The following is a 25867-nucleotide window of genomic DNA, read 5'->3' as shown; positions in this document are numbered from 1 at the left end:
TTCTGACTTGTTAGTTTAATGAAATACCAATTTTTAAAGGAATTTAATGGGTTTTGCATACAACAGAACACTTCTAATCTGTTTCAACCCAGCGCTATTACAAGATCATTTGGAATTACTTGTATGTATGTATGCATGGGACCACAGCTTTAGCTGTTATAAGTGATATAATATAAATAATGTCTCCCAGCAGGCTATTTATGATTTGCAGTATCGTAAATTATAAAACTTTAAAATATATATATAAAATGGAAGAAGAACACCAAGTGATCTTAATCACAAGCACAGAATTATAATGGAATTAATAATATAAAGTTTTTTGTTAGGCAGTTAAATCTATGTACATAGGGAAACTAAAATTGACTATTTGTCTGTCATTGGAAATGTAATAAATTGAATGCTTGCATTTTGGAATAATTTTGTAATTCTTAGACTCAGTTTGCATGATCTGGTGTTTTTTGTGATGAAAGCTTCTCTATAAAGTGAGGAGAACTGAAGCTAGATCCTGTATGAGGCTTTGCTCACAATTTAGCTTCAGAAATGCAGACATAACGTTTTTTAGCTTTCCCTAAATGCTGGGGAGCAGGGGAGGTTGAGTGGTTGACAGGTCCACCTTCTAACCACGTGGCACATTTTACCAGGGGCTCTCCAATCGCAGTGCTTTGTGGAAGGGCAAGGATGGGACTGTAGGATTTCCGTTCTTGCAACTTCATCATCAACAGCCTTCACTAAAAGCTTTAATCTTGTTTTCAGTCATCATAGCCCCTCCGTCTGAAACTTGCATAGTGGCACTTCAATGATGTGAGGTGTTTTCATACAAATTGCCACACCCAAAAAGGGAGGGGGGAAAGGGGAAGTGAATTTGAGGACTCCCTTTACACATAAATCACTGCACCTATTCCTCTTTAACATTGCAGTTTTGTTATTTAGGGCCACCTCTATGCTATCTGTTTTATTCAGAAGAATGGTTCACAAGGAACATCCATTTTTGAATATGCTCATAATGTAATGACTCTTGCAATAAAATCTTTACACCTATTAGTCTACACCTGGCAGTCTCGATCCACTTAGGATGGGAAACTATACATATAAATTTCATTCAATTCTGCCAAGAAATAAAAAAGTTAGTAGCAGTTCCCTTAAAGTAAAATCCACTAAGCTTATGTTTCTGACATTTGCCAGGTTTAATCCTCTGCTATGCCTGCAAATTGCATCCACTTCTAATAAAAAAAAGATGTTATAGCTATTTTTTAATTTGCCATGATAGTTTATGGGAGGCACAAAGCCTCGGATTTCTGAATCACAAAGGGTTTGGTACCCGAGTTGAAGTAGATGGCTTCCAAACTACTTTAAGGAGAATTGGGCCCTTTTCAAAAGTTCAAGATAAAGGTCCCAGTTGAATCTCGTTTGCAGTATACTTCTTTGGGATTGATTATTATTATTATTTATTTATATAGCACCATCAATGTACATGGTGCTGTACACAGGAGGTAATACACAGCCATCATGACTAGTAGCCATTGATAGTTTTATCATTGATGTATTTGTCTATTAAATTCAAACTGAGCTTGAAAGATCAGAGTATCAGAGGTAATACCTATCAGTATCAAAGGCAGTAAGCCTATATGCACCAGTTACTGGGTAACAGCCTATGGGTTCCTGGTCGACAACTGGTTGGCCACTGTGTGAACATAGTGCTGGACTAGATAGAACCTTAGTCTGATCCAGCTTGGCTCTTATTATGTTCTTAATGATTTTACTAATGTCACCTGGTACTACAGAGTTCAGAACTGTATAATTTCATATGGGCTATGATCTCAATTTTAGGCAGTTTACAAAAAAAAAAAAAAAATCAGTGCTAAAATACTCCTTGGCTATCAAAATGGTTTACAAATGCCAAAGTTGTCTCTGTCTACAATAATTGCTTACTTATGTATTCATTTTTCAATATTTGTATACCTTTTTTCAACCATAATGGTTCTCAAAGGGGTTCACAATAACAACAGATTTATAGGCAGGTGATGTTGCAGTTAGACATTGTGGGGCAGTATCAGGGGCAGTAGCAAAGAATTCAGAGTTTTGACACCCACTTGAGAGTTCCTCTGCATTATTTATTTATATATTTATTGCATTGCATGTAATGGATGTTTAAATTTTATTATTTTTTTAATGGGTGGGTGAAAGCTTCTCCAATAGTTAGAGTAAAACCGCGACATGATACTATTACATTGAGAAAAGGGGATGCAAGTTGTTATGGGAAAATGGTGGGTGACTTATCTGAATGATGGAAAGCAATCTCAGCAGCAGCATTTTGAACTCACACATTTCAAATGTATTTATTGGGTTACTCTAGATGAAAAGTTCTGGAGTAACGTTCACGGAGAGGGAGAAAATAACTGTGCTCTTATACAGTAATACATAAAAGGGGTGTCTATTGGTAGCAGCAGGTGAGCTAAAGTACTAGAATTTGGCCAGACAAAAGTGTAGAGAGCAGTGTACCATAAGGTAGGCCTGTTAAAGCTGTCTCGTCCTTAGAATTTATCATTCGACCAGCCCAAACATACCATTGTCGGTCAAATATTGGGAAATGCTGATGGAATATTTAGATTATTAATGAAATAAAATGTTTAACAAAGAGATACATACTAATTGCAAGTATTCATGTTCGCTATTTGCTACAAAACAATCAAATTAATTTTTAATGTTTAATAATTATTTATATTTTACTGTGTTGAGCAAACATTGGGATCCAAAACGTTTGGCTTCTGCTGAGATCTTTCTTTTGGTATCATCTTTTTCAGAAATTAGGTGGGGGTTACTGGGAAGAGGAAATTTTTGTTCAGTGCCACTCCAAATGTGGAACTTCCTTCCCTGATATCTTTTATATACCAGGATAAGTTTATTGAGTTTGTCCAATCTTTTAATAATGATTAGGTTTTACTGGCTTTAATTAAATACATTTCTGCCACCACTCTTACTGCCTCCTTACATAGAAAACTTCATTGGAGGGGTGGGCTTGGTCTCTTGGTTTGAACTGTGCTTTGGAAAAACACAGTATATCTGAACGTCTCCAGCACCTTGTGCAAGTTGAGGGATGGGAATCTGCGTCTCCCATGATTTCTCTTGTACATACTGAACTACTTAGAGAGATTCTTGGTTACATTTGGGCTTGACACAAAGTAAAATACTCTCCCCCCTCAGTTTTATGCAATATGTGGACAAGGGGGAATGGACGGAGTTTATTTATTTTGTGGGATTTATATCCTACCTTCAACAAGTTCCTAGGGTGGCTTACAAAGAATTTCCATTACAGTCAAAACCAAAACATTTGAACATAGTTTAAAAAACAAATATTAAGCAGCATAATAGTAAGCAAAACAAAAAAGCCAGATTAAAAAAAACAGCTTGAAGAAACAAAAAGATGTCACTTGGCACAAAAATGATGCCCAAGTCGGTATCAGGAGAGTCTCCCTGGCGAGAGCATCGCATCAGATGGCAGGGACAGCCCAAGCAGGACCTTTGCTGAAGATCTTCGTGAGCAGGCACATGTGGAGACAAGTTCATCCTCCAGGTATCCTGGTCCCAAGCTTTAAAGGTCAAGGCTAGTCATTTTAATTGGGAGTCAGTGCAGTTGGCAGAGCACAGGTGTAATATGATCATAACAGCCAGTCCCATTAGCCCAGAGGCAGGATATACATGTTTTTTAATAAGTCTAAATGCAATCATTTTTCATTTAATAGCCCAGTTTCAGAGTATTGAGTATGACAAGCTAGACTATTCTAGGCCCTTTAAAGTTTGTTTTTTTAACTACATTTTTATTTCTTTATGCTTTTATTTTCTTAATTTTTGCAAACTGTCTTGGTTGGCTTCAGAAAACAGTATAGAAATACATCCTTAGAGAGGGTGATAGATATATGACTGTTTTCTAAAAAGACATCACTAAACTTATACAGCAATCCATCTTGAGACCATTAATGAAATACTATTCAAAAAATGTCAATCCCATCATATTGAAGGTGTGAATAATTTGCAATTCCTCCAAGAAAGCTTGTATATGTAATAGGGTTGTGACGACCCTTTCCTGAAATCACCCAGTTTAGGTGTAGTGAAATTGGTTGCTACATTTGAAGGGAGTTGGAAGGGAGCACTTTGGTGTTTCCTGTGGCAGAGGGGCACAACTCTCTTTTTTTGTGCTGAAGCATAATCCTGGGACAGAATCCAATGGGATGCTTATACCTCCGCTAATTCTCTTACACTCTGCCAGTTCCGTTGCACATGCAGCCCTCACTGCTTATGCAATTTCTATTGAGCACTTGTGTTAATAAGTCAACCCAAAACAAGCAGAAAGGCTCATTTCTGGTAGGAGACAGGTCAGTGAAGCTCAAATAAGGGAGTTTAACCCTCATATAATCCACACACGCTGGATTCCCATGACATGACAACCCTCGAGCGAGGGTTGCATATTCAAAATGGCGTCCACACACTGCAGCTTCACTATGGATTAAATACCTTACTACGAACTCAGCATGTTGTCTAGCCTGGGCAATAAAAAACTCTCTGCTGGCACCAAAGAAAATCCACAAAGCTGGCTGGCTGTGTCGTGTGAACACTCCCAGTCTCTCAGGCCATATGATTTATTATACATTCTACTGGTCAGATTTATCTGAAAATTGTGTCTTAGAGCTCCTTGGCTATATTTTTTCCTCCTTTTTAGCATTGTTTTTGATATTTTAGTCTCAGTTACCTTATATTGTGTTTGTGGCTGATCTTTTTTATTATTGAATTTAGTTCTCATTTATTGATGTTGTTCTGTTTTATTTTGTATTTATGTATGTCACACAGAGATTTGGCCATAGGGCAACTCACAAGCTGAATGAATAAATTAATAATCATTGGTATGCATGGAACTTCTCAGATTTTCATAAGCAAAATAGACAGATTCCTGCCGCAAAGAGCTTACCATACATTTCAGCAACAGGAAGATAATGAAGGGAAGGGAGGGATGATTGAGGCAAAAATGACAATAGAGTGGCAGTCTGCTAAGAGATGCAAGGGGCAACGTAGAATGATGTGAACCAAAAACAGCTTCATACGTTTAGATTTCTCTTCAGTTGAAGCAAGGGGTTAATTTTATGCAAAGGAAATTTAGGTTGTCTGATACTTGTTTAAACAAAAGGAATAAATAACATGCCTTTTAAACAAAATACTAGTCTTGCCACTGAATTTCCTTAGGAAACTTGGTGTCATTCTGTGAATGCCTTTCTAGTTAGAGAGGAAGGAAGGCGGGCATGGATGAAATCAATAGAAAGCAGAGACACTGAAAGCAGCTTGCCTGCCTACTTGTCTCATTCACATTAATGGAACAGTCTACAAGGTCTACAGGGAATTTACATTGGCTCTGATACTGAGTTTTTTTGGACCCCTATTCATTGCTTGTGGCTTGATTATGTAGTATTTTTCTTTGCAATGAAAGCTTACAGAGATCATGTCTGACTCCTGGACAGTGCTATCAAATTTCTCGCTGCCAAAACCCAGCATGTTGAGGCGATCCAAAAGGTAATCAAAGGATTTTAAAGACAAAATCTTAAATGTTTCCTTATTTGTTTGTTTTCTGTGGCTGAGAACATTACCAGAAATCAAGCATCTGATGAGAAATACAGTTGAACATACAGGCATTTTTATTACTATGTATTAAAAACGTCCAGAGCTGCTTACAGTGTTTTTCTAGAAAAATGCAAGGTAGCTGAAGATGTAGTTTCTCCAACACAAGAGGACATGACGAGGAAGCACAACTGTGAATACGTTATTGTTATTGTTTTTCCAAATTAAACTTATTAACAGCCAACCTATACTAAAGCTAATATAAAAAGCTGGGGATGCCACTATTTCAAATTGATTTTTTATTAGTTTGCATATTGTATTTTTTAATGCTGAGCTTCAAGCTGTTTAACATGTGCCAGCATTTTGTCATAACAGGGACTTAAATATGTCTTTTTGATGAGCTCATTAACTCAATAATCTGGTGGTGCTTGCTTTTGTCTGCAGTCTTAAAGTTTAAAATGCCTGTGTGAAGGAATTGAAGATGGTTATAAATTCATGCAAATCGTTCAGAGTGTGAACAAGTATATGCTGTTGAAATAGTAGTACTTATATACTCCAACTGTATAAGAAAAAGAAAAAGAGCACAATTAATGGCTATAAAATATTTTTGTAAGCACCGTCATACTTTTCATTAAGATCCATGACATGGTTATCTACAGCTTTTAAACTTCAACTGTGGTGAAATGAACCTCAGACCTTTGAATTCTGATGGCAAACACTTTGCAGCTCCTTCATCTACAACTTTTAATTTGACTCTTAAGCCAAAATGCATACACCTTGTGTAACTACTATAGGAGCCTACATCACATGCAGTGTAATAATAATAAATTCTTGCTCTAAATCCAAGATAATTACAACTTGTCCTAAGATTTAAGAGCTCTCACTAATTGTTTCAAATGCTGACTTACAACTGCTAAACACTTTTGTCTCTGTCTAAAACAGTTGGCTTATTGTTGTGGTTCCCATATGTGATGAGGTTCTGGTATCTTGAAGAACTCTAGCAGAAGAAATATTTCATTCTGGGCTGCAGTGAAGTGCACAGAACCATTCATCAACAGTTTTTAGTGTGTGACTGGAGCAGCCCAGCTTTACTTTGGCTGTGAAACAAGCAGGGTGTGAACATGGGGGCAAATGGGCTGCTACTAGGATTGTATCACACAGGCACAGTGGTCTTCAGGATTCTAGAAACTTTTAGTGGGAAGAATCTAGTCTATGAGTTGTAAAATTAATATGTTTGCAATGTAAATGCTCAGTGAAGACTGAAACAAAACGTGGAGCTTTCTGACAATTCAGAACACACACACACATTCTGCCTTCCTTTCAGCCAGCATACATTAGTTTGTCAAAGTACTTTTCCTATCAATAATTTGCAATATTTTTGAGTAGAAAGTAATGAATTCACTTTGTTTTGCCCTTTGTGTTAGCATGTTTCCAGTGTTAAATTCCAGAATTTTTCAAGCCATTAAAGCATAGAGCTCCGCTTAGCTGCTCTTGGGCTGCTCAGGAACCAGGAATTGGATTATGACCCATGTCTTCTAATTCACAATGACTGCTGTTGTAAGTTTCAAATGCATAGCCAGAGAAATTCAGTTCCATTCAAAGTGCTGGCAATATATGAAAGTAGTTTAAAAATGTTCTACATGATTTGATCTAAATGTCTTCAGCCCATGTATCTGAGAAAAAGGTGATTTATTTATTTTTATTTTATTTATTAATTAAAATATTTGTATCCTGCCCTATAGCATTGAGATTTCAGCATTGTCATGTACCATAGACATCTCGTTATGTCAGCATTGTCATGTATTATTAGTATTTCATATTTTGAAGTTAATGCTTGCTGCTTGTTTCATGATGTAAAATAAGGCTGTCAACATATTGTAAATCTAAAATTATTTCAAAATACTGATTTCTGTCATCCTTTCAGATCAAATAACAGAACCACTTGGCAAAAAAGCTCATGCTGTTCTATGCAATCTCGTCAATGCTACTTCCAGTTTCCCTTGCCAATGACTGCCCCTCCACTGGTGCCCAAACAGCACTTTGGAAGTACTGTTTGCAACCTTTAAATTTTTTTGAGGGGGGGGGGCTTTCAGGAGTACACAAATGGATCCATATTTTAAAAATTATTTTTCTAGGTTTTTTTGCAAGTGTGCAAGAATTCAGATTTACCTGTCTAGTATGTGTAGCCGTGCCGTGTTAATTTCCTTGTACATTTCAGCTGTCAAAGGGAGCACTGAAGTGAGAGAAGTAGATGATCCCAAAGGGTGTAATATCTCCTACTTGGCAATGAAATCCTTCTTTGACTCTCTTGTAAGACCAGAAAGGGGAGATATAGGCTCCCCCGTCCCTCCGCCGGTGACATGCAGTAATTGCTTCAAGAATGGCCTGGGGAAATATTACAGGGATGGATAACTTGTGGTCCTCCAGATGTTTTGGCTTACAATTGTCATTAGCCCTTGCAAGCATAGCCAATGGTGAGGATGATGGAAATTATAGTCCAACAACATCTGGAGGACCACAAATTGCTCAGCCCTGATTTACTGGAAAGACCCTCAAGCACCGTAAACTTCAAGGAAAGAAGGTTATTTTAAAGTGTGAACACAGGTGTTAAGTGGAACAGAAAACTTTTCCACATTTCCACGATATTAGAAGCTCAACTAAAATTTGTTCCACAGATTAGGAAAGGTAGCACTAAGTCCAAGAGGTCACCAGCATGGGTAACAAGCAGTGTCAAGGCAGCTATTGTAGAAAAGAGGGCTTCCTTCAGAAAATGGAAGTCTTGCCAAAGTGAGGATAATAAAAGGGCACTCAAGCTTGCACAAAGGTGATGAAAGCAGACAATAAGAGATGCAAAAAGGCATTTTGAAGAGCATATTGCTAACAATATCAAGGCCAACAATAAAGAATTCTTTAAACATATCAGAAGCAGGAAACGAGCTAGGGAAGCAGTTGGACTGTTGGATGACAACGAAATTAAGAGAATACTAAAGGAGGACAGGGAGATTGCAGAGAAGTTGAATGAATTATTTGCATCGGTATTTACTGCAGAGGATACAGGACAGATGCCTGTGCCTGAACTGATGTTTTCAGAAAGGGAGTCTGAGGAACTGAGGCAAATAGTGGTGACAAAAGATGAAGTCCTCAACCTTATTGACAAATTAAGAGCAAATAAATCACTGGGCCCGGATGGTATCCATCCTAGAGTTCTCAAAGAACTCAAATACAAAATTGCGGACATTCTCACAAAAATATGCAATGTGTCCCTAAGCTCAGCCTCTGTACCAGAAGACTGGAAGATGGCCAATGTAATGCCAATTTTTAAAAAGGGATTTAGGAAATTACAGACTGGTTAGTTTAACATCTGTTCCAGGTAAATTGGTTGAAAGCATTATTAAAGACACAATTAGTAAGCATATAGAAGGGCATGTCCTGCTGAAGAAGAATCAACACTGGTTCTACAAAGGCAAACCCTGTCTCACTAATCTGCTAGAATTCTTTGAGAGTGTCAACAAATGTCAATGGCTACTAGCCCTGATGGTTTTGTGCTACCTCCCGGTATCTGAGGCAGTAAGCCTGTGTGCACCAGGTGCTGTGGAATATGAGTGGGAGGTGGCTTTTGCATCATGTCCTGCTTTGTTGTTCCTTGGTCGACAGCTGGTTAGCCACTGTGTGAACAGAATGCTGGACTAGATGGACCCTCGGTCTGATCCAGCATGGCTCTTATGTTCTTAGCTCCATGGATGTTCTCCAGCTGGAGACTTTTACCTCCTTAAAAGAAGTAAATGTATTAACCTTAAGCTGCATTTTTTATTTCATTGATGAGATACTGGCCCATGTGTGGTTCTAGCAGCATTGTTTACATCTTTCTGGGGGGGGCCTTTTTATTCTAGTCCACCAAAATGATTTACTGCTATCAAAACTGTCTTGCTCTGTCCTGTGGAACTGAGTTTTTGAATCTGAATTTCTTAAACAACCGTTACTAAGCATGGTCCTGTTTCCTTGCCAAAAATAACCAATAGTTTAGATGAATGCTCTAATTCTCCCCTTCTTTAGAAAGAAAAGATGACCACCTTGTTCTTTGTACTGCTCACACAGTGGAAGCTTGCTACCTGTTTGGTCAAAGTAGGAATTTATCTTCCTTGACCCTTGTTCCTGGAGAGAGGGAGGCAGGAACAAACAAGTTCCATGTATCAAAAGTGGTGATTCTTTTTGTTGGAAAACATTACAATAAACTTTTACCTATGAAAGGCAATTATTCATAAGAGTGCATGCTTAGATATATACAGTGATTAATGGACAGAAATATATCATAATTTCTGTGTTGGTATAGCAGTTCATGGACATATTAACATGTGTTGAAAACAGATAGTTTTAAAGCCAAAGCAAATGGATCTGTACCTGAATAATACGTCTCTCTCACAAGATACCACCCATTTGTTGTGTTGAATAGTTATGCTTTTGAATTTTGCAGAGCTTTTCTGTAGACCGAGCCTCATGTGGCACAGAGTGGTAAGCGGCAGTTACTGCAGCTGAAACTCTCCCCACGGCCTGAGTTCGATCCCAGCAGAAGCTGGTTCTCAGGCAGCTGGCTCAGGTCAACTCAGCCTTCCATCCTTCTGAGGTTGGTAAAATGAGTACCCAGCTAGCTGGGGGAAAGGTAACTGCGACTGGGGAAGGCAATGGCAAACCACCCCGCTACAAAGTCTGCCAAGAAAACGTCAGCGAAAGCAGGCGTCCCTCTAGGAGTCAGCAATGACTCAAGTGCTTGCACGAGGGGTTCCTTTCCTTTCCTTTCTGTAGACCAGGGGTAGGGAATCCTTTTTCAGTGCAAGGTTTGCATTCCTTCATAGGAAACCTTCTGATGCTGCATGCCAGCAATGGGTGGAGTTGGAACCAAAAGTGAGTGGGCCAAGGCCATTCCACACACTGTTTCCCACTCACCCCACACTCATCCATTCAATTCTCTCTCCCACTTTTTAAAGAATTTAGCTTGGGACTTAAGTAAAATATGTCATCAGTTTCAAAGAAACAGTAATTCTGTTTAGAAATAATCCAGGACTTTATTATGACATTTCTTACCTTGTTTTGCCTTGTTAGCTTGATCTGCAACCTAATGAAAACCTTCTCGTGTGGACCAGGCTTCCAGAAATGGGCCCAATATTTAACTTGCACAGGAAAGCTCAAGCTGTATGTAGAAATTTCCTTTGCATAGAAAGCTTGTTTCATACAGCTAATTTTGCATATAGTATGAGGACTTGTGCATTAATATGCAAGAGCTTCCTGAGCAATGTATATTCTTCCACTCTCAGCCGTGTGGTTTTCTGGTATAATTGGAAGGCATGTACCAGTGGGTTTTGTTAGAGCAACATTGATGAAAAAGAGGCGAAATTCTAGAAAGTGAGGAGATTTTAAATATGACTGATAAACCAGAGCCCTTTTAAAAATAAAATAATACTGCAAAAATAGGTCTGAAACCCAACACGTAAGTCTTTAACTTCTTCCATCCTGGCCTTTGTCCTGCTTTTTTTTTTAATACCTAAAGTTATGTTGATTTCTAATCAGATTGTTCATATTTCCACCATCTTCACTAATAATGACTTAAGCTTTTTATCCTTTTCCTAATTTTGCTCATGCCTCCACAGCAATTTTTAAATGGTGAGCTGCTGTGGCTGGGCACAAATCATATGTAATTAATAAAGACTGAATGTTGGACAGCGGAACAGATGAAGCCAATAATTCCATTATTAGGGAAGGAGGAAAATCACATGTGTGATGTTGATGAAGTGTGCAGGTTCAAAGAGTCGCAGAAAACTCTGTATGAGTACAGTAATGAAAATACCTTAAGCAAATTTCCCAGGTTTGTTGTTGTTGTTGTAGTAGTAATAATAATAATAATAATATTTCTTACCTGCCTCTCCCTTTGGATCGAGGCGGGGAACAGCATTGAATACAAAAATAATGTAAAATACAGTTAAATACACAAAACTGTTTAAAAACATATAAAATTTAATATATTATTAAAATAACAGCCAGGCATCTTAAAATTTGTCTGGGTAGGTCTGGCGGAAGAGATCAGTCTTTATAGTTTTTTTAAAAAATCAGAAAGACTGTTAAGTTAAATCTCTCCTGGCAGCCCATTCCACAGTCTGGGAGTGGCAGAAGAGAAGGCCCTCTGGGTAATGGTTGTCAGCCTTGTAACATGTGATCTGGTGCAGACATGGCTCTAGTCTAGTTCAGTATGTGGCATAATATTCCCCTGCTTGCCTCCTCTCACTGCATTGCTGTCTCCAGTAGCCATTGGTGATTCAGCAGCATCCTCCCTTCATTGCCTATTGATCCTACCATCATAGCTAGGGGAGTGGGAAATGGGCTATGAATTTTTGGCATCTGTCTTGACAAAAAACGATGCTAGCAAGAAACCTAAATCTGAGCAGCAAGCTTCAGTTGAAGAATGATCAATGTTGAAGTGACCACAGAAGTATGGATATACAGCTTGCTATAGTAGTTTTTTTCACCAAGCTTATTGGTGATGTAAACAGCAGCTTCCAATTTCCTGCTCTCCAAATCCAGATGGTATTTTCTCAAGTTATGAAGGCTTCAGATCTCAAATTGCTTGATTATTGAGCTGCACAGCTTTATGCCTCCAGGGCTACTAGTTCTACAGTAAATGGAAGAGAAGAGGCAAGTGCCAGTTGCTGCTAAGGGAGTAACTCAGGGTTCAGGAAAGCCAAACTATTATTTACAAGAGAGGGTGAAAGGAGGGGCTAGAACCTTCTTTCCTCCTTTGTCTTTTCATATTTTGTGGCAAGTTCAACTTTCCATGAAATATGAAAAGACAAAGGAGGAAAGAAGGTTCTAGCCCCCCCTTTCACCCTCTGTTGTAAATAATAGTTTGGCCTAAAGTGGAACTATTCACACTGCCAGTTGAAGGTGAAGTGTGGCAAATGGTCTGGACTACTGCAGAAGGCTTGCGAATGAATGTGAAATCAGGGTTGCTCTCCATGGCAACTGCTAATGTGACCAAAGCCAGACTTTGGTATGCAACCTAGACTAGAGAGTTAATTTCTAAAGATACTTTAGTTCTCATTAAATTGTAGGGATTGCTCTTGTCCTGTCCTTGGACAAATGAGGAAGTTAAAGAAGTATCCCTCTGAAGCCAGAAAGGATGAAGGAACATTTGGCAATGCAAAATGTGATATATAGTATAACTCCATTAGCTGGATACTTTGAGAGATTTGACATTCGATTAAAACAGAAGGGTAGTATAGAGTAAAACATTTCTGGCATGCTGTATATCCATGTGTGATTTTATCTGTGGATAAGTATAAGGACTGGTGCCAACACATCACAGAGGAGGAGAATGACCTCAGTTCATGATAAAAATTCTCATTGAAAGAAGATGTTTTGCTACATAGCTCTGCTAATGAGCAAATCTATCTTTACTCTTAAAGAGGAAGGAGAAAATGGAGATGGGGCCCTTGCATGACTAGGAAGTATATGATAGAAGTTTATAGAACTATGCCTGGTATGGAGGAAGTGATAGTGAGAAGGGTCACCCCACCATCCTAACAGTAGAACTTGTGGTCACCCAAAGAGACAACATAAAGTTAATTTATGTAATTCTCTGACACAACATAAGGTACCCCCTGGCTTTAGAGAGAGGTTAGGCTAATTTATGGAGGGATATGTCTATCAACAACTATTAGCCTTTAAGCTAAGTGGAACCCTCAGGTTCAGAGCCACAATGCTTCTGAATATCAATTGCCTTCATTTCTTGCTTTTGGGCTTCCCGGAAGTATCTTGCCAGCCACTGTTAGATACTGGATTAGATGGACTCATCTACCAGGGCTCTTCTTCTGCCGTTCTGTTATCGCAATTAATTAACTGTTGTTAAATAGTTAATTGGTTGGACTTTATTAAATGTAACTGCTATTCAAGTCTCCAGAGCTCAGAGTGGTGTGCAAAAGCCAAATCATAATAATTATACAACAAAGATACCTTAAATTATAATATGTGAACTGCCCAGAGAGCTCTGGCTAATGGGCGGTATAGAAATGTAATAAATAAATAAATAAATATGTTCCTTAAACATAGCACATCTGCAGCAAAATTGCACTATCTCTGTGAAGTCCTAATTAACTTATGTTTTGCAATGTTTTCTTAAAATCACTAGACTTGGTCTCAGATGGATTTCCCTTGGCGGAGAATTCCATACTGTCACAGAATGTATATCATTAGTTATTTTGATTGTAACGAATGTATTACTTCATTCACAGTATGGAAGAGAGAATAATAGAATGTGCATGGCACATTCTTGTTTGTGACACTGTTATCCAAATTATCATATGTACAACATGGAGAAGACTTAACAGTTTCATTTGTTCTAGGGCAGATACCTTTTTAAACTGTTATTGAATATGGAGACAACCTTATACCGGATGCTTTCTTGCTTGTTATCTATTTTGAAGGACTTAATTATTCCTGTTCTCAGTGGTACGATTGCTCGCAAAATTGCTTCCATCTCTAAATTACTATAATTAAAGCTATAACTTCCATATCTAGTTAATGTTGCTGTGCAGCTGGTGCTTTTCATTAACATGTCAATTTTAGATGTGTATTCATTGTGAAGAAAAAATGTCAAATATTTGTTTGCATCGTCAAAATATCTATTTTTTATACAGAATAGTGTTAAGAAAAATCTTACCCGAGAGTTGCAATAGTTTTTTGACTACTAGTGATCAGTCACTTCTGGTTAGATATGTATAGCAGCCAGTTGATTCAAGATAGTTGCTGAGGATTCAGATTAGTTTAAAACCTTCTAAAAGAGTAAACATAAATGGCTTTCTAATTTTTTAAAAAGAAGAAAATACCCCTTTAAAGGTAGCTGGCTGGAGCCATTTTTAAAATCATTGCTTTGTCTCTGACACTATTAACTCGCCACTTGCCAGCTGTGAAGTCATTAAGTTCTAAATATGGAAATGTCAAGCATGACTGAAAACATTTTAAAAAAGGGGTGGTAGTGGAGATCAAAATGGCAATAGCCCTTTCAATACAGCCTGATAGTGCTCTAATGAACAAGTTCTTCGCCTGAAATATCTTTATTGGAGACAACATTACTCCATATTGCAATGTATGCATATCTGCCTTTCCTTCCGCTTGTAAATGTTCTCATACCTTACCTTGCTGATCCAGAGTGCTGAGACATAGTATCCTGTTACAATATCTGAGGCCAGTGTTTCATAGTGTTGAGTACTAACGGTATTTGGAACTCTTAAGCACATGTAACAATTTTTATTTTTAAATACAGGAATACATGGCTAACTCTATGCAATATAAGTAATTTCCCACCTTTCTGTTTCCGTGGCAACTTACAGTATTGTTACAGGTCTCTTAGATAACTATGCTTGTTGTGCTTTTAAAAATATTTGATAGCATACACATTTTGCCGAATACACGCTATGCACGGTGCAATTTAGATTGAAATGGGTGGCAGCAGTAGGAGTTGTAATTAGGAAGAAGCTTAAGTAGGTTTGAGATGTGCTAATAAATGGGCTGGCAGTAGAAAACCTTGAAACAAAATACAAGCCCTTGAGGGATGCTTCCTGGCTTCCCCACTTTCCAACCCAGGGATGGTTGCACATAAGTGAAAGAAGACCAGTTAGGAAGAAGGCAGGTAAATTGCAGTGGTGGCTGATGGCCAATGTGACTGGTGTGGCCCTCAGAGCACAAGCCAGCAGAGCCAAGGAGCCAGTAGGGGTGGAGCCAACAACAACTTGTTTTGCTAAACAAAAGCAACAAGGCATCCATTACTTTTTCTCCATGTAATCACAAATCCAACTAAATTGTAAAAACAAAGAACCCCCTTGAGCTATTTTTCTGTAACCACAGACCCACCAAAGCCAGCACATGCAAACACACATACAATTTCATAGTAAAGAGATGTGGGTCTGATAAAAATTCGTAAGCCCACTTCAATATCTTGCTCAGAAAAAAAGCTACTGCCACATAACCACCACATCTTGCACAGAAAAAAATGACTCACAGCCATTATATCTTTGAAAAAATGCAGTGCCCCATAGCAATAGCAGTCAGCTACCCTCCCCACAAATAAAAGGAAGAAATTGGCTTTACTTAGTTTTGGCTGACTCTTCTCAGCTGAACAGAAAAAAGAACTTTGTTAAGAAGGGTGCATACATGTTGTCTTTCACTCGCTAACACATAGACTCACTCACACACAATTATTTTTTTGAATTTAATCCAAAATTAAGAAGTGGAGAAGATAAGCAACCAATCCGTGACATGAACTCAGCAACATGAAAGAAAAAAGAATCACCAAAAGAAAATAAGTTGCTCCTGCAGCCAGTCCCACAGCCATTTTTATTGGCTGGCGGGCACATCCTCTGAACAATTCTAGGTTGCCTGGCAGTGCCCATTCTACCTCTCCCCTACAACTTTGTTCCGTACGAGGCTGTTGTGTACTGTGGCTTGCTCTTTTTTTAAAACAACAACAACAACAAACAAACTTTCTGCCTATCAGGGAGAGCATCAGTAGGTTGCCCTAGGCAGGCCTCCCCAATGCCATTCCCCAGTTGTTTCATGGGAAGGTTCTGTGCTTGTGCACTGTGCAAATGAAAACAGTGAAGCTTGGTGCAAGGGGAAATACTCCACAGCAACAGCCAGCGTTTTGTCATGCTGGTGCCACGTATGGAGAATGGTGGAAGTGTGATCAGGATATACATAATTTTTTTACATGGGTTTGGGGAGGAACACAATTGCAGTTGGGTGTTTCATGTCCCTCCAGCCCAGAAAGACCAGTTATCCCTGGTAAAATGAGTTACCTTGGCATCCTTTCTGTATCTGCTTTATGAATGTACAATTAGCAGGCTTATTTTTTACTTCTGCCCTTTCAACATTTCTCCTCCTGACAAAGCAGAAATGGTTGGAATGAGCAGGAGGCATCTATTGTAGCTGGGGCTCTTATTCACAGAGGGTGCCTCCATTCAAGTTTGGTGATCCCCTTTTTCCCTTCATCAGAACTCATGTGTGATTGGCTGGATGGACCATATAGGAACAGAATGCTGGACTAGATAAGGCTTTGGTCTGATTCAGCATGGCTCTTACATTCTTATGGACTTCAACTCCCATCACCACCAGCCATCATGGCCAATAGTCTGAAATGCTGGGAGTTGTAGTCCAAAACATCTAGAGGGTTCCCAGTTGAAGAAGGCTGTACTAAGTTAATAAATGTGCTGAAATTCAGATGGGAGTCTCAAAGATATAGCTTGCTTGGTGGTATTAACATTTATTTTCAGTCTGAGGTAAAAGAACATCTAGTCACTGTATACTTTAAATCAGGAGAAAGCGAGATAAGACTTGTGACCTGTCAAGGCTTCTCCCCGAATAATTGGCTTACAGGTTGTATTGATCTGGGGTTCTGATTTTGTCAGAACCCAGTCAAATCAGATTCTTTTGTTTACCAAGAAGCAAGGCCGCTTGTGCAAAAAGATGACAGTTTATTGATAGAAAATGGATGCAGAATATATATACAAAGAAAGGTCACACCTCTCTCACCAGCCAATGAAGCTGTTTCAGCTGTGTATCTATTGGAGCCCCCAGAATAGACTCACGGCCATTCCCTCAGGACTGGAAAAAAGTCTCCAAGCCAGGAATGCGCTTATTGCCCCTTGGAGTGAGACGAAAGCTCAAAGCCAGTGGGCTTGATCTTATATGCTTCTCTGCTCCGTCCTGTTCATGAGCTGATAAGCAACGCACACACATTCAGAAGCAGGGGGTGCTCTCTCAAAGGTTTTCAAACCATCCTTGTCAGGGGAACTAATTGTCGTGTGTGTGAGGGGCGGGGGCAAGATTCTAACATAGGATGCGAAACTTATCTAATATTAAAGAATGATAAACCTAGCTGGGTATTGTTTATTTTGAAAGTTTTGCACTAGCATTAGTGTGATTTTGTTCACTATTGATGGCAAAAAATCTTAGTAATTCCTGGGCTCACAACATTATATTCACACTTCCAAATTCTACTCTTTCTATTGCTGCAATCCATGAGTTCTTCCTATATAATTTGGGAAGCTGCGAGATTTAGAGAGTTGAAATTAATAGCACCGTATACAAGGCACCAGAATAAAACTTCAAAGCTCTGTAAAAACTCTTGTATAGTATCAAATGTAATATACCAGTGTTGTAACAAAGACATTGTATAGATCAGTGTTTTTATATTCCTCTCAGAAATTATTATTATTATTATTATTATTATTATCATCATCATCATCCCACCTTTTCCCCAATACGGACTCAAGGTGGCTTTACAAATTAAAACATATACAGTTAAAACATAAAAACAGAAATATGCAAAAATTAAAAATATAATTAAACATGCTGCAATATTAAAACATTTGAAAACATTTAAAATTCAAATAATTTAAAAAGAAAATCCAACACATAAATACTGCATATGCAGAGGTCCATCTCTTCCCCAAATAAAAAAGTTTTTGCCTGCCTCTGGAAGCACACCATAAAGGGAGCCAGTCTAGCTTCCTTGGGAAGGGAGTTCCAGAGCCCTGGAGGAGCCACCGAGAAACACACACACACACCCCGCATTCCCACGAGGCATGTCTGTGATGGTGGTGGGACCGAGAGGAGGGCCCAGATAAATGACACAAATAAATCTTCTTAATCAGTACAAACATGTTATAAATGCCACAAAACATTTCTGACCCTTATTTGAGTATGTGTGTTCACTTTTATTTCAGCTGTCGGACCAGTAATCGAAAGAGCTTGATTGTAACATCCAGCACATCTCCAACACTTCCACGGCCACATTCTCCACTCCATGGCCATGCAGGTAATGGAAAATATGATCTATCTGTTCATCGTTGTTGACAGAGCTGCTATTTTTTCATTATACTGGACATCTGTTTTGAAGTGAAATTAGTCTTTGGGACTAAACTGAGCGAAAGCTTATTAATAATTTGTGTCCTTAATTTTGGCAACAAACAGGAATAGCATCTGTCTGTTGCCTGTAGCTTGGGTATCATGACATAATGCAGTTAATCACCTCTCTATTTGGAGGATTGGAGTTCTTAGTTGCACAACTTTTTAAAAATAAACCCAAGTTTTATTTTGTGTAGAAGACTTTTTATATTGCTATCATGTTTCTTTTCTGTAACCTTTTGCCCTGCCTCTTTTACTGTTAGAGAAGGATTCCTGTTTCTTGTTCCCTATTCTCTTGTGCTGTTCTCCACCAAATGCTTCTAAAACATATTTGGGAATATCTAGTACTGCAACTCTGCTCCCATCGTTTCTGTTGCACTCATGGTATCCACTGCAAGCACAACAGGAACTTGTGCTTTTGACAGCAACCCTGGAAATGAGCAGGAACGCTCATTTCTGGAATGGGAGAGTCAGCTAAGTGCCCTTCTGCAACTCTGCTGACCTCTGCCACTACCAAAATGAGCATTTCATTCATTTCTGATTGCCGCATGATCTAGCTTAACATTGTGCTAGTGGTGGATCCCATTAGCACACAGGCATCGTTGGGTACTGCCTATTGCCCCCTGAAGACCAAATCAGTCCAATGAACTCTGTGCCTTTATTCTGTATTTGGAATATAGACCCCTTGTGTCTCAGCACCTGAAACTCATTGAAAACAACTGGACCAGATGGTGCTGTGGATACCTCCGTTAATGGAACTGCACTAACTGTGGAGGCCAAGTCATGCTGGATGCAGGCCATTTTACCTTGCAAACATATCACAGCAAGTCAAGGAGGGAGAGAGACCATTTCTCGTTCAGGGTCAGATTGCAACAAACCTTTCACCTGAAAAAACTGTCCTGTTACTAATCCTGTTCAAGGAAGTTGAGATACTTTGATGCTTAGCATTTTAAAGACTGAAAGAGGACGTATTTTTACCATATTGTTTCTGCTATTATGTATGCATAATTTATCCAGATAGATATGCCTCTTACAAAGCTATTTCAAGGGTAAAGTAAGATGGCTACAGTTGAAAGAGAAATTATATGTGGTTTGTCATTGGCTTGATTTAACATATAACAATAACCCAGCTTTGGTGATGCTACATGGGCAAGCAGCAGGGAGACTGGGACTTGCTCACTCCGCTTTCGTCCTTCTCCTTGTGCGCAGTGATCTCTTAACTAATCAAATTTCTCAGCAAACCATAAAAGTGACAAGTGGGGAGAGAGAGAGATAAGGAGCGGGGGTATGGGAGAAGAAGGGAGATAGAGTGCTACTTTCACCCCGCCCATTTTGGGGTCTGGTTCTACCCACTGCTGGAATGCCCCTGCCCCCAGGTTATGTACAAATGAGTGCAACCTTTGGCCTGAAAAAGATTTCTTACTCCTCCTCTACCTAATAAAGTTAAGAAAGATGATGTCTCCCTTTCTGGAGATGCTGACCCAGACAGCCCTGCTAGTCTATTCTAAACTTTGGCATTGATCCAATCCTGCTGGGGAACTCCAGATGCTATAATTACCCTGCCAAGAAGTATGAATAGAATTTAAGCACATGCTGAAAACAGTGGGTATTGTTGGCTTCCACGTTATTAGTAAAATGCTACAATTCATTATGTTCAAAGTCTTCATACTAGATGACAGAGTATCCCCTACACCCTCTTTGTGCAGAAATATTGAAAAAATCTTTAGGAGAAAATTGGTAGCAGTTCAACTACAATGAGCCATCTGCTCCTCTGATTCAAGAGCCCCTTATCTTACATGGCTGGTATCCAAACAAAGTCTTCCTTAACTTCTCGAAGGAGAGTTTAAATGGTTATCTCTGACCTGTTGACAGAATTGGGATCACTGTTTCAGAACTCTAAGACAGGATCCTGGCTTTTCTAAAGACAGGATCCTGTCACTGAAAATTTTGAAAACAATTTTCCCTTCAAGAATATATCAAGCAGTTTTAATTGACATCTCAACAACCATTTTTTTTTGCAAGTAACAGTCAAGCTTGTGTGTGTGTGTGCACGCGCTTGTTAAATCAGTAATAGTTTAGCTTTCAAATAAATTTACCGTTATATGGATGGTTTCATGGCACAGATTCTTAATAAAGTAGTGTTGTAAATAATTCCTGAAACTGCTAAAGAAAAAGAATAATAGGGGCCAGCACTAGTAAGTGGCAGAAATAAGAGGCAACAACCTTGAAATGTGTTAATAAACAGTTTATTTAAATCAGGAGCAACTCCAGGTTTGAGGGAGTTTGGGGGAAAGTGTACTCTGGATGAGTCCCTCCTGAATCCGTAGGCCCTTTAGAGTTATCAGGCAGCGGGGCTCTGAACAATGACATAGCATTGCAGGGAATTAAATGATAGCTCACAACCACCTGATGTTGCTTGAGCGCTTGGTGGAGTTTTCTTAAAAGTGCCGTCATCAGCGGTTGATTTTGCTGCGGCTTTAAGGCTCTGGCAGTTGCTGAAGTATTCTGGGTGCTGATGCCCGCCTGATTGGGGGGATAAACTAAAGAAATAACACTAGCATTTCCCCCCAGTAAACAACCCTTCTTCAGGAGCAATGAAGAGCTCCTACCTTATTGGGAGATAATAAAGAGGTCTGCCAAGTAATCCACAAAGCTTTATTCAAGCAATAAACATCTCTTCCCACCTGAAGAGAGTCTAATCTCTAGGAACTTTCCTCTAGGCAAAACTATGCAAACTAAGCAAGGCAATTGTCCTTTCAAGAAGAAGAACGGAAAGCCTTTTCCCAGAATGCTTTAACTTCTGATTGATCCCCTGAAACTCCTTCCTCCAATCTAAGGGGAGCAGGGCTAGACATGACAGAAACTTATTTAATCATGTCATAAATACAGTAGGTCTTATGCTGTCTCCTAGACCAGAGAAGATTATCTAAAACCCATTTACTATTAAAACTTGTAGTATTTTACAGGTTTCACTGGATGTACAAACAATTCATCTAAGTAGTTAAGGACCATGCTTGCCATCTTCCCCCTAATAGTAATCTTTATGCACAAGGAGTATTCCTGTTATCCTAATTAGCAGTAGTGAATTCGCTTTACCTTAAATTTCAGTTTCCATTTTTTTAATCCATGCATAATATAGCCCAGTTTATTAAAGAATTATTCTATTAATTTGAAATTCACAGTATGCGTTTTCCTGAGAATGTGATATCTAGTTTGAAACTAATAGGATTTGAGAGGTTCATGAGGAGTAGCATGAAGTTCCTCTGATTAGTGACATTACTTCCAGGGTTTTATCCCCCCCCCTCCATATGCCAAACATTGCGATTGAGTTTGAGTATATTTGATTGCTCACTAGAAAATATTCCTCACTTCATAGGCTTTCACCTAATCACAAGCTGCGTTTAGGCATTCTTAGGAGGATACCTCCACAAAGTGTGTGAGTGTAAATAAATCTACATAAACAACTAACCAGTGTAGTATTCCAAGTATTCCCTGGATCCTACCAGGTTGCAAGGCTCCTCGATATTCATTGGCCAGCCCTCTGAGCTAGTGCCACCCATAGCTCTGCTTTCATTCTATTCACCCCTCCCCCTTTTATAAAGCTTAAGAAAAATGAATATTTCATCTCTGAAGACCAAAGCCTTGAAAGTAAATTACTTTTCCCCTGCCTGATCATGAGCAATGCTATATTTAATAAAATGATGTCATCTCTGAGGATCATTCATGACAGTCATATTATATAGCCTACACTTTACAGCAGGGGTCAGCAATGTACACCCATGGAAGCACTGATGCCCACCAAGACCCCCTTTCTCACCCCCTTTCGCTGCCCACCAACCACACTAGCATGCTGCTGCCGCTTCCCTCTACCTCTGCAGGGCCAGGAAACAGGAGGCTGGCAAAATGGAAAACTTCCTTCTTTCTTGGTGTTAGGCAGCTCATTGGTGGCAGTGGGCGGAGTGGGTGGGTGGGTAGACAGGAAAGGCAGCGGCGGGAGGAGAAAAGGGTCATTAGGCAGCAGAAGGTGGGTAGAAAGAAGAAGAGGTGCTAATGGAGGGAAAGAAATTCTGGAGGAGGGGGTAAGGGGGAAAGAAAAGAATGATTTGGCACCTGCCAAGGGCCCACCGATAGGAATCTCTGCAACTTTCATGTTCACCTGCCTCTTGCTCTGGCACAGACAACATGGGACAAATGCCACCCCCCCCCAACAACAAATGTTCCTGTGGGACTGAACAGGATGCCTAGCCTTGTCCTACACCACAAGTAATGTTACATTGTTCATAACAACTTTTATGTCACAAATTCTTTAAATCAGAACTTGATCATTTTCTTAGAAATTTATACACAAGGCCCCTGTTTCTGATTTATGTTTTTGTATATTTTTTAAAACATAAGATTATTCAAATAAATTCTTCATATGTAGTACAAAGCTACAATCCTTAAATTCCCCTTTCATCTTCCATTTTCAGTGTTTCACTTTGACAAGTAGTGTAGGACTACTAATTGTTTTTCATCTTAAACTGAGAAATACCCCAACTGGGATCTAATTAAAATTCTAGAGTCTGGAAAGAAATATGCCACTCAAACCCCATCAACCTGTCGTTGAGGAGTTAGAGGTTGCTCCCAGATTGAGTGCTGAGCTGCATGTATTCACAGCTTGTTTCATTTATTCAGTCAGACATAGTATGTTGATGTTACCTGAAAGGAATGGGCAGAGGTCTAGCTGGTTGTCCCCTCCACTTCCAGACTGGCGGCGGGTACCAGCATTGGACAGAGAAGCAAACAGAGTTCTCTGGAGACCTGCCTGTCAAACTGGAGGTCAGACAAAGGAATAGCTGAACAGCATTGTTGCTACCTGGGTGGGAGGAGATGGAGCAGAAATTTAAAAGGGAGAAAGAGGCATGCAGGAAGAGAGGAAAGGGAGACACAAGACATGAAGGAGTGGGCAAATGAGATGGAAGGAAAGGAGAAAAGAAATAAATTTTTTGTCCACTGGGGAGAAAGCACACAAGGTGAAGAAAGCAAGGTGAGGACATCAGGAGAAAAGAGTGGGGAAGATGAGAAGCTAGAGAAGTTCCACAGTGGTGCCTGGCTGAACTTCCAAGCAGGGAAGAGGATGAGCCATCTCCACCTAAATGAGAGTGGTTGGATGGATGCCCTTAACCAAAATTAATGAAACCTTCCCACAGAGCCTCCTTATCCTCTCCTTTGAGTACTTCATCTCTGGTCACAAGGCAGTTAGACGGGAGAGGAATGTATTCCTCATTTCTAACTAAAAAGTCAATCTCCTCCAGAGCTTAATTGTCTGAAACTATAGAGAGGACTTATACTTGCCTCCAATCAGTTGACAAAAAGATAGAAGACCTTCCTTACCTTGAATACTAACCTGAATGAAGTGAATTCCCCCTGCATCTGATGAATGAAGACTGTATAATTTGCATGTTGTTAATCACTAAAGCTGAATGAAAGCCACTTTTCTGTTGTTTGCCCTCACGTCCTGCCACAGGTGCCTAAAATATAAGTTGTCTAATGGAAATCAACACAACGTAAAGTGTCCCAACCTTTTTAAACACATGAGTACATTTAGAATTTTGAGAGAATGTCATGGGAGCCATGACAAAATGGCTGCCACTAATGAGGCATGCTTATGTACAAAATGGCTCCCCACATATACTGGGGGAGAAAGAGTAAAACATACATACATATACAGGGCATGGAGAGGAGGGAGAAACCACAGACATACATATTCAGTGTGGGGATGAGGGAGAAACCACACACGCACACACACACACGCAGAGAGAGGCCGAGGGATCACACAAGGACTCAAGAGAAGGTGAAAAAAACGACAACCCAGCACAGACATGTTCTGCTCTTTCTCTTCACTTTCCTCCCCTCCCCCTCATGTCACTCCAGTTGCACCTTCCCTATAAGCTTGCATCTCCCTTCCTCCCTCCCTTCCTTCCTTCTGTCTAAAACATTTTTGCATGGCACATTCTATCTTGGTTACTTCAGCCTTCCTATTTCAGCCTTCCTCTGTCACCCCTGTATTTTTCCAGACTGGATAGATTTCTCAGCCTGGAAAAGCACATAGAATTGATAGAGGAAGTGAGAAAGGGAAACAATCTTCTCATTTCCTCTCTCACCTCTTTGTACTTTATAAGGCACTGTGGTTATGCAGGCGCTGAGGGAGGTCTTCACGGGCGCTTTGTTGGGGACTCCAGCGTTAGATATTCCTCACTACAAAAGTGAGCAATAATATTTTGAAATTGAATATTGAGAGCTGAATGGACAGACTAAAGGAAATACTTTCTTACACAGTACATAGTTAAACTATGAAATTTGCGCCCACCAGATGTGGCAGCCCACTTGAAGGGTCCTAAAAGGGGATTAGACAAATTCATGGAGGATTGGCTATCAATAGCTACTAGTCATGATGGCTTTATATTACTTCCAGATTCAGAAGCAGTGTGCTATTGTGCTCATATACTGCTTGTTGGTTTCCCATAGCCATTTGATTGCCTATTGTGGGAACAGAATTCCCACAATAGGGCTCTTCTTATATTTTTATATTGCACTGAACAGGTATCCTAATTCTCTTAATGCCATTTTTTTCAAAATATTGCATCACTTTCAATCCTGTGTTCAAATAAATGTATTTATATTTGCAGCTGTAGAAACAATGAAAGATCAGACATCTTAGACTGACATAGAATAAAAATAGACATGAAAAAAGATTATTAGCAACTGCACTTGTAAGTCTCAAGCACTCATACAGCATATCATATGCTTATCAAATATAATAATAGAAATTGTAAGTTGTGAATGCAGTACAAATGTTAATTTTTTGAACTCCTTTGAACAGGTGGAAGTCCATTGGATAGTCCCAGAAATTTCTCCCCAAATGCGCCTTCTCACTTTTCCTTTGTTCCTGCACGAAGGTATGTGTACATGTTTTTGTTTGTTCTAATTAGCATGTAAAAGCTATGTGAGAGCATTCATGTTTTCTGCTGCTTAATGTAATTTGTACATGTATGTTTGTTTGACTGACTCACTAACTCTTGAGTATTATTTTTAACTTTGTTTTTTGCTAGCTTTCCATCCAGAAGTTAAAATACTGGAAAAAAATCAAAGCCACATATATCTACAAGATTTATTATTATTTAAAATATTTATATCCCACCCTATATCACTAAGATCTCAGGGCAGCGTACAGATAAAAACATACAGTTTTTATCTGTACAGTGGTTCACTCAAATGTTTATGCTTGTGCCTATCTTTAAGAAAATTGGTTCTATGTTTTTGTGCCTATATTTGAACA

General features: G+C 39.2%; 1 protein-coding gene across 7 annotated transcripts in view; it reads left to right on the top strand.

The window, feature by feature from the left end:
- Nucleotides 1–25867, top strand: part of MAST2 (microtubule associated serine/threonine kinase 2) — a 181331-nt gene that overhangs the window by 86189 nt on the left and 69275 nt on the right. For all 7 annotated transcript variants that reach the window (XM_063139611.1, XM_063139602.1, XM_063139594.1 and 4 more), the window contains 2 exons: nucleotides 18369–18460; nucleotides 25412–25487. In XM_063139611.1, the coding sequence (XP_062995681.1) occupies nucleotides 18369–18460; nucleotides 25412–25487 (168 nt within the window). The remainder of the gene's footprint in view (nucleotides 1–18368; nucleotides 18461–25411; nucleotides 25488–25867) is intronic.

The sequence above is a fragment of the Elgaria multicarinata genome, chromosome 1 (assembly GCF_023053635.1).
Source record: "Elgaria multicarinata webbii isolate HBS135686 ecotype San Diego chromosome 1, rElgMul1.1.pri, whole genome shotgun sequence".
NCBI lineage: Eukaryota > Metazoa > Chordata > Lepidosauria > Squamata > Anguidae > Elgaria > Elgaria multicarinata.
This window is presented reverse-complemented; position numbering and strand designations above follow the sequence as displayed.